General features: G+C 40.8%; 1 protein-coding gene across 1 annotated transcript; it reads right to left on the bottom strand.

Moving 5' to 3' along the window:
- Positions 1-358: 358 nt before the first annotated feature.
- LOC108681283 (melanopsin-like) lies at positions 359-4,998 on the bottom strand. Its single transcript, XM_018170304.2, has 6 exons — positions 4,670-4,998; positions 3,385-3,542; positions 2,693-2,790; positions 1,775-1,895; positions 1,416-1,562; positions 359-550 (listed from the first exon to the last, which is right to left on the bottom strand). The coding sequence occupies exons 1-6, from the start codon at positions 4,749-4,751 to the stop codon at positions 359-361; spliced, it is 798 nt and encodes a 265-aa protein (XP_018025793.2). The 5' UTR covers positions 4,752-4,998.
- Between the last annotated feature and the right edge of the window lie 5,323 nt (positions 4,999-10,321).

Below are 10,321 nucleotides of genomic sequence, written 5' to 3'. Positions count from 1 at the left end.
CCTGACATTCATCGCTGATATTCAGCCTTATTCTCGACATTCACTGTCGCTATTCAGCCTCGCTTCAGTCATTCATCGCTGATATTCAGCCTTATTCTCGACAATCACTGTCGCTATTCAGCCTCGCTTCAGCCATTCATCGCTGATATTCAGCCTTATTCTCGACATTCACTGTCGTTATTCAGCCTCGCTCCCGACATTCATCGCTGATATTCAGCCTTATTCTCGACATTCAATGCTTGCTATTCAGCCACGCTTCAGCCATTCATCGCTGATATTCAGCCTTATTCTCGACATTCACTGTCGCTATTCAGCCTCGCTCCCGACATTCATCGCTTATTGCCGCCACTGCGAGCACTCACCTCCCGAAGAAGAGCACATGCACCAGCAGCCAGGACTTGGGCTCGGAGTGCCCTCTGGCCTGCAGGGCGTGCACGACGATGTGGGGGACGCTCAGCACCAGCAGGAGCAGGAAGACCAGAGACACGGTCTTGGTGATCTGCTGCCGCCACTGCTGCTGCGACGAGCTCTCCACCCCTGCCCTCAGGCCCTGAGCTCGGGTTAACGAAATGGACGTTGAATTGGGTTGTTACGGGATTATGTAGATAGTAGGTGACGTTGGTTTGGATAACTATTGGGTTGTTACGATCTTATAAATAGTAGGTGACGTTAGACTGGGTAACAATTGGGTTGTTATGATCTTATAAATAGTAGGTGATGTTAGCTTGGACAAACGTTAGCTTGGGTTTATGAGATTATATAGTAGGTGACGTTAGACTGGGTAGCGATTGGGTTGTTATGATCTTATATAGTAGGTGACGTTAGACTGAGTAACTATTGGGTTGTTGCGAGATTATTTAGTAGTCGAGTGCTTTACTACTCTCGATTGCTACCGTAGGTCGAGAGTGCTTTAACAATGCTTTTAACACCGGTATTGTTATTAAAAAAGAGGTTCTGATTTTTTTACATTCTGAGATTCATTTATTTCAGAAAGTGATAAGTTGCAAACGCTCCAAATGATGAGTAATAATGCAAGACTTTAATTGAAGGAACAATGTTTTTTATACGAGGGCATGCTTACACGATATGAAAGATGAAAAATCAAATTTTCTGATTAAGATTCGATTGGTCTTCTTAGGTTGGGAATGCGCCCTATAAAATTCACTTGAAACTTTTCACTGTAAAATTCATCTTAAGATACACATAAAATTATATGAATAAACATATGAGAACTTTGTCCATTGATTTTTAAATGACGTCTCTTAGCTAAAGGTTGCGGGTAGCTGCTGGAATATGCAGTAGTTTTCAATTCAAAATTGTGTCGTGATTTTCACACATTACTCCATTACGGCTAAAATTATTTTCACACATTGCTTCATTAAGACTTGTATATAATTTAAAGAACAGTTTCTCACCTTGCATAAAAGCATAAGATGGCAGACGAGGGAGAAGAGCAGAGGTAGTGTGAAGGCGAAGAAGAGGAAAAGTCTCCTCGCAATTTTGCTCTTGCGGCTGATGATCACAAACAAGTCCTGCTCGCTGATCTCAAGTTCCCCCAGCCACTGGCACCAGAAATAAACGCGTCAGGAGCAGTAAAAATATTGTTGAAGTGAAGGAGTATTTTGAAAATATTTTGTTTACACGTTGTTATTAAACAATACATAAACTACTTGTGATAGCAGGCATCAAAACCTTTTTTTTATGATTTTTTGTCAAGTTCATCAATTTTAAAATTTATCTTTCATCAAGTTACGTTCAGGAAAGAGCAACTTACCCCAAAGGCAGGCGGCACCCACATGCCGACACTGTAGAGCCACAGCCCCGCCAAGACGTAGCGGTACACGCGCAGCTGTACCAACTTCTGGTACGCACGCGGCTTGAACATCGCCAGCACCCTTTGAATGTTGAGTAATTTATGTATGTCCATAATAATTAACACTTGCGGTGGGAGGAGTGGCTCAATGTTGTGTCCGAATGTAGAAGCCATGTATAATACCGTCACATTTAAAAGGAAGTGTCAATTCCTAAGCAAATAAAGTGTCATTGAATAATTGCATTCGTATATAAAGAAAATCTTATAAATTATTCATGCTGAGAAATTTATTCATTTAAAATTCAGATTCTTCGAGGAACTAAACAGTATTATAGATGTTTAACGATGAATATGACCCGAACATAAGCATGTTTTTTTTTAACGGTACATCCTTGCTTTCCCTATTTTCAGAACGACGGCAAACTTGGCAAATTCATATTAGATTAGATAACAGAAAATTCCGTTACTTAATCATTTATCATGTTAATTTTTATCGAATACAAAAAAAAATGAATTTTTTCTGAACAGGTAAATTATTTGGGCTATATGTTTGACACATCATTGATAAATGCTCAGATGACGTTAATACAAACTGACGCTCATATTTGAAGGTGGTCAACTCAGCTGGGTGAGCAGATGGTATGATGATAGTGACGCACCTGTTGAAGCTCAGCACGCAGATGGTGTGATGATAGTGACGCACCTGTTGAAGCTCAGCACGCAGATGGTATGATGATAGTGACGCACCTGTTGAAGCTCAGCACGCAGATGGTGTGATGATAGTGACGCACCTGTTGAAGCTCAGCACGCAGATGGTGTGATGATAGTGACGCACCTGTTGAAGCTCAGCACGCAGATGGTATGATGATAGTGACGCACCTGTTGAAGCTCAGCACGCAGATGGTGTGAAGCTCAGCTTGGTTGCCAATGAAGCCGATGACAGCGATGGCGTGCAGCACTAACGGCGGCACCAGCACCTACGCGAATTTATTGGCCATGAATCATGAACATTGAAATTGCAAAGAAAATTCACATTCCCAAATTTCCTTCTATTCCAAATGTGGAAATTTATCTGGCGGCATATTTGTTATTACAGCAATCATGGATCCTAAATTTCACTGTCCTGTTCATCAAGCCTGCTTAGGTTTATACTTTTAGTAAAATTTTATTTTATTTTATTATTTACTAATTACATCATCATTTAATGTATCTAAATATAACAGCTTATTTATGTAACAGTTCAAATCGTTGAGAAAACGAAATTTGTTAACAAAATGTCTTATATGTACGTAAGTCGAACAGGCATTGAAGAACAATTGTCCATTTCTGGCAAATAATATAAATTCCTTATCTACGCTGTATAAACTGTTTATGTGTCTTACTATAATAGTGAGGGTAACTAAACTGTTTATGTGTCTTGCTTCAATAGTGAGGGTAACTAAACTGTTTATGTGTCTTGCTATAATATTGAGGGAAACTAAACTTTTTATGTGTCTTGCTATAATAGTGAGGATAGCTCAATTATTGTTTGTCTGCTTGGAAAATGTATGTTTAAGAGTCATTAATATTACCTCGTCAAGACAAAGCGCCTGCACCAGCACAACCGCGTACAGGGGCATGGCGATGATGCAGACAGGCAGGTTGCTGAAGGCCAAGTTGACGATGTAGTAGGTGGAGGAGCGGCGCAGTTTAGTGGAGCGAAGCAGCGCTACAACCGCCAGCAGGTTGCCTGCATCACAATTAAAATTATATCAATAATCAAGCAGATGGTACTGCTTGATGCGTAGCATCCCGACTTTAAAAGTCAGCTGTTATTTTTGAATTGCATCTGTCTATGTATCTTAGAGGATATAGCGACCTACTTATAGTATGAAATTACATACGTTATATTATATTAATTTGTGTAGGAAAAAGTCTACGATGCCAAGCACGCACCCATCGTGCCCAGTGCTCACCCATCGTGCCCAGCACTCACCCATCGTGCCCAGCACTCACCCATCGTGCCCAGTGCTCACCCATCGTGCCCATGCCCAGTGCTCACCCATCGTGCCCAGCACTCACCCATCGTGCCCAGCACTCACCCATCGTGCCCAGTGCTCACCCATCGTGCCCAGCACTCACCTATCGTGCCCAGCACTCACCCATCGTGCCCAGCACCTTAGTATCCTTAGTATCTTTAGTATTTGTTTGTGACATAGCAGTCCCAGGCCACGATGGATCGCCGCCTCTGATTATCGTTCATCCGCCCTCATTTGGGCCACCTGATGCACGATGCTGTTGCTTGCTTCTCGCCACTGGTAATGTTGCAGGGGAGGTCGATCTGGGATTGTGCCCAGGAACACGTCCAGTTGTCTCTTGAAGGTCTCCAGGGTGAACTCCCCCTCTCTTAGATCCCTTGGTAGGGCGTTGAACAGCCTTGGCCCTGCCACGGAAAGTGATCCTTCCGCAGGGATTGAAATCTGACCGCGGATCTTTTACGTAGTGGGGGGATCTTGCACAGTCTCCCCCTTCTCTCGTTGTGATATGTCTGAATCCTGAAGGTCTCGCTCTCGAAGTTTGGCACCAATCCGGTTATCATTTTCCATGTGTACAGAATGACATACCTCTCATTGGTAATGACTCTAATGAAAGAGCACTCTAATGAAAGACGTACCTCTCATCGTGCCCAGCACTCACCCATCGTGCCCAGCACCCACTCATCATGCCCAGCACTCACCCATCGTGCCCAGCACTCACCCATCGTGCCCAGCACTCACCCATCGTGCCCAGCACTCACCCATCGTGCCCAGCACTCACCCATCGGGCCCAGCACTCACCCATCGTGCCCAGCACTCACCCATCGTGCCCAGCACTCACCCATCGTGCCCAGCACAGCGATGCCGGAAATCGCCACAGACGCCACTATCAGTACGGGCTCGGAGAATCGCTCTTTAAACATCGTGACAATGCGTGATGACGATTCACGAATCGTGGGCGAATAATAACGATAGTTAAGAACTAGTTTTTATTTATTTTCATTGATTAAGAAAATGCTGAGGTGTTTCAGACGCATCATGTAGTCTTGAGTTAGCAGTTCATGTAATTTATTTCGAATGACTTCAATTGTAGGTAAATTTCTGAATTTAGTGAACACTGGCCAAACATGTTGACTAAGCTAAAGAAACAAATTATTTTCCATTTTTCGTTTCAATACAGTTATAAAATAGTTAAATTTGGGATTCTGCGTGGAATAATAGGGCTGCACTATATCAAATAATTGGATTTTTTTAAAAATTGTGTGCGTAAATTCATCACATATTTCTTATTTTCAGCTCTTTAACAGGAGTAAACTTGTATTTTCGCCATTTAAAGAGTTAATCATATTTTTAAAACGCTTTGGAGAAAGTAATTGTGGTTATCATTTTCAGCCAAAATTATTTAGTTTTACAAATATCTGATTATATAAGATTAGCAAACAAAATTCTTAAGTGATCGCAAGCAAATTTTCATCATATTTAATAATGTGCGACCAGAAATTATTGATTGGGTCGGCGGCAAACACTGCGAGGGTCTCAAAATGCCAAGTGTCATGCAGTGTTTTGTCTGAAAATTATTCGGTGTCTGAAAATTAAATTAGGGCTAGTTGTACTCTTGCACCATCATTTCTATTTACTGCAAAAGGATCTCAATCTTATCTGTTTGCTGGTTTTATTACATTCTTGTACAACGTCATAAGCCTTTTTTCAAAATTATTTTCAACTTCCACACATAACAATACAATTGAATAGCTTTGGTAAGTTCCACTTCTCTTTTATCATCCACCAGGAGTCGAAAAAGTATTTACTTTGTTCACTGAGACAATTAAGTACTAAGACTCTCGTGAAAAAGATAGACTATATGTTATCACGGCATGATGAATGCCGTGAATCATACACGGACTGCACGGCTTAACTGCATTGCTGCTCGAACAAGGGGTAGGGCAGTGACTGCTCCTCATGCTATCCTTCTCCGCTATCCTTCTTCGCTATCCTGTTCGAGAAATCCTTATCTGCTGGAGAGGATGTCGCAAAACAGTGACGTCTATCCTACACTCGCACCTACTTACTCAACATAGGTCATTAATTTGTTTAAGTTCGTAATCTGAGAGAGTCAACATTAACCGAGTTTATGTTGAAATGTTTGGAAACATCACAGAGACGCACTTGACGATCGAGTAGTCTGCTAATGTTTTTATTAATTAAAATCCCTTCATACAAGTCCAATATTGGTTGTTCATTGCATCGTTCCGTATCACAAGTACCTTAATTACACTGTTACTTTATTACCTTTATCGCACTATACCGTGTGCTGTCGTACAGCTTCATGAGTGCTCTATATTAATTAATTAAATTTTCATCGTAAAGAAAGAGCCATGTATAGCCACGTTGATTACTATAGAGAATGTTAGTGATCTAATACGACGAGAAGATAAGACCCACCATCATGACTATACCCTTTAAAGACCAGTGGTACAGGCATAAATATTTCTGTTTGAAAACAGCAATTTAGCTCCTTTTAAGCGAACGAGAAACTCGAGCAAGAGAGCATTGTTACACTAGTGGTTCGCGATAATTAAGAAATCAATTGAGTAAAATTATTTATTAATTAAGTACTTATTTGCATAATTAATTTCGAACAAAATAGATTTCGAGGTATGTTTCTCGAGACCCAATGTGTGACGGTCATAAAATGCATGTATATATAATATCTAGCATTCATTTCCCACCGTACTATTCAATTCGTTGAAAAAGTCAACTTTTATTGAAATTTGTATCTTGGATTTACGCTAAAGAGCTTCTATGCGTATTTTGTTACACGATAAAAGTGAAATTTATGGTGCCTCTGTAGTTGTCTCTGAACTGTGAGTCCGCAGGCGAGTTCGTAGAAGAATTTATTTACACGCAGGTTCAATCGAAAAAATATTTTTGTTTGCCCTTGAATTAGAAATTTTGAATAGAAGAAAATTTTCTTGTATGATATTCTAAACAAAATATAAGTCTGTTTGTGGGTCGATGAGTGGGATTTACAGAAAATGAAACATTCACAACCTAAATAAAATTTTATTATGCATTGGAAACGACATTTATATTACGAATAAAATTATATTTAATAACTGTTATAAATGTTTCTTTAAAATAGAATAGAATTGTCGGCGCTGAAGCAATAGGCCCGTGTGGGCCTTGTCCTGTACCTGTTGTCGATTCTTGTACTTTTCGTGACATGATTATTTCTAATAATGAAGTCCGTTGATGAGTATTTCTAGTAAGTAATCCAGTTTTTCGAAATTATACAAAAATTTGGTGGAATTCATATAAAATTTATTAGTCATAATAATCCGCTTCTCTGGCCGGTGTCAAGCCGAACTCGAAGAAGAATCATTGCAGCAGGTATATTCAGATTTCTTACACCATTCTAACCGCTCGGTGCTCCTACTTCACCGGTGTTTTGCCTAGCAGTTCTCAGAAGGCATACCTGCAGCATCTTATCTCGGCCGCGGTCCTGCTCTCCTCTTGGTCTGAAGTTGTGGTGGCTCGACGAGAGCGTGGTTCCCCTACCTGGAGCTCAGACGTTCTCCTGCTCGGCAGCGGTGGCACGCTGGTGCTACTCTCCCGGAAGCTTCGGAGACGTTAGAGGTGAGGCTTGATTCTTGGCCAGAACCTTGCTTACCTCGCTTCAAGCCAATTTCTCAAAACTGGATGATCCTTTAGGACTGGACCGTTGAAAAATTGTGAATTCCACCGATTTTTTGTTGAACACTGATATTAATTAGCCAAGTGCTTTATTCAACCTATTCTCAAGTTTGGGTTTGTTTACCTGCAGGTGTGAATTGTGTGATGTTCATGGCCAGCCATGGTTGACCGAGCCAGCCGTGGATCCATCCTTTGAACTTAAATAAATAATGCCTTATCAAGTTTCTAGTATCAAATCCTTTCTTATTTACCTGAATAGTTGAATTACCTAGTCACAGTAACTTACTTAGGGGCGGGAATTCACAGTAATCATCTATTAGAGATTAAATTCAATATTCAATATTTTTGTATAAAAATTTCTACGCAAAGTCTTAGTCTTGTGAATTTGGAGGAGGTTTGACCGTGAACAGCTAGGCTCACCAGCCCCGTAGTAAAAAAAAACTTGACGCGCCCTTCAAAAGTTGCATGACGATGATGAATGGCATAAATTAGGTCACAGCCTACAACACCATTGTAAGGATGAGGTTCCAGCCTGCAACACCGCCGTAAGGATGAGGTTCCAGCCTGCAACACCGCCGTAAGGATGAGGTTCCAGCCTGCAACACCGCCGTAAGGATGAGGTTCCAGCCTGCAACACGGCCGTAGGGATGAGTTTCCAGCCTGCAATACCGCCGTAGGGATGAGGTTCCAGCTTGCAACACTGCCGTAGGGATGAGGTTCCAGCCTGCAACACCGCCGTAGGGATGAGGTTCCAGCCTGCAACATTGCCGTAGGGATGATGTTCCAGCCTGCAACACCGCCGTAATGATGTGGTTCCAGCCTACAACACGGCCGTAGGAATGAGGTTCCAGCCTGCAACACTGCCGTAGGGATGAGGTTCCAGCCTGCAACACTGCCGTAGGGATGAGGTTCCAGCCTGCAACACCCCGCGGCGGCCCCTATATGTCGCCAGGCAAGAGTCACCACGGGAGGCCTAAGCTTTCTCTTGGCAGGCACTACACCAGCCTTGTGCCAGTAAGTTACCAGGTCAACGAATCATTTCATAACAAATAAACACGTAAATGAACAATTTCACAAATAAATATTATCTTGTGGATCCCTTCCTTGTACAGTTAGTTCATTAGGGTGCAGTTTTCTGAAAATAATTTTACGATTGTACTAATTGATCTTTCTTTTTTTCAGCGCTAAGCCACGCAGTCGCCCTAATCATTTCATTTGCAGACTGCCTGTTCCCGGGAATTTAGGATCGTACAGTGAAATGGGTTTTTGGGTCATTCAGTGAAATTGAGTGGAAAATTCGTGCGATGGCTCTGCCCTATGAATAAATTAAAACCCATCTACATGAACAAAAAATTCTTCCTAACAAATGGCATTGAGCGTGTTCCTAGTAATATATACGTAACGCCTGTTTCGTTACACTTGAAACGACACGCGGGTTTCGTGTTATTTTTCTTTCAAAAATAATAGATCTATACTCCCTGGGGCTGCCCCCAATTGACGATTATTATTATTATTATTATTTCATTGATTATTAATTCTATCGAAACATTCTCATTGGTTGAATTTTAATGCACGTCCTTCTTCCGCTTTTGCATCGAGTAGGGAAACGCGATGCTAAGTCGTTCCTCCCCCCACTAAACTCTTCCCCATAACTGTGCGAGGTACACATTGAGAGTCATCGAGTGGGGAAGCGGTCCACTAAAGACTTCCCCATAACTGTGCGTATTGCGCATTTAGATCCGATGTTGAATAAGTGAGAGTAGTACAGTCGTTCATTCACACCAGCGCACAGAGAAGGCGTGCATCTCTGTAGCGTTCTCACTGAGATCTGAGGTCGACGTGTGTCACCCAAAAAACTACTCATCTATATTGACCGCGCTTTTAAGCTAGACATAATAACGGCCACTCCCATGAAAATTCTAAATTTCTTTTCGATTAGAACCACTTATAGTGCAACAAGAAAGATCTTTATTTTGTTGTCTCATCCAAAACGGAGCTACTTGTGATAAGTTTCGAATGTGATATGCGTTCCATCGAAGGTACGAAATCTGTTATTTGAACTTTTCTACGTTTAAATGACAGATTGAGGTCATTTATGACATTATCAAATACTTCAAAAAATTAATACCGTGTAATGACAGTACCTTGATTGCTTTCATTTGCAATAAAAAATTTTGTTCGTGCATGGCCGTTGCAATATAATTTTTATAAATACGCAATGGGTGCGTTTTAACAGCTTTAAGCGTATTCTGAAAGCTTTACTATGAATATATGTTCAAACAATGCGTTGAAACCCATCTTCACATGATCATCCGATAATTCGGCAAATATTCGAATTCGAACAATTTGAATGAAATCAACTATTATTAGAGACTAACCTTGTTGACTAAAGTACAGTTGGTTCCATGTACCGTCATCAGGACGTGTTCGGTCTACAAGCTGCGGGTGCAAAACCAAGGAAGTTATTTGGCTTGTTTGAATACACATTAACAACGAAACTTCAAATTAATAAAATGAAATCTAATTAAGTAATTGCTAGATTAAGAAATAATATGTTTATAGTTATGCAATGCAGGCAATTTACTTGATTGATATAGCCCACAGAGGGCAGAGACATGTAATGTCCCTAAACAAAGTAGAGAAACTTCAACTGAAGTTTTAACCAGACTTCAGTCCATTCTTTTTTTCAATAAGATATACAAGCACTAATAGTAATTTCACTAATTTTTAGCACTGAGTGTTGATTAGAATATATGTATTCTAATCAATATGTATTCTATATGCAATAACATCGTAGATA

The sequence above is a fragment of the Hyalella azteca genome, unplaced genomic scaffold, assembly GCF_000764305.2.
Source record: "Hyalella azteca isolate HAZT.00-mixed unplaced genomic scaffold, Hazt_2.0.2 contig17485, whole genome shotgun sequence".
NCBI lineage: Eukaryota > Metazoa > Arthropoda > Malacostraca > Amphipoda > Hyalellidae > Hyalella > Hyalella azteca.
This window is presented reverse-complemented; position numbering and strand designations above follow the sequence as displayed.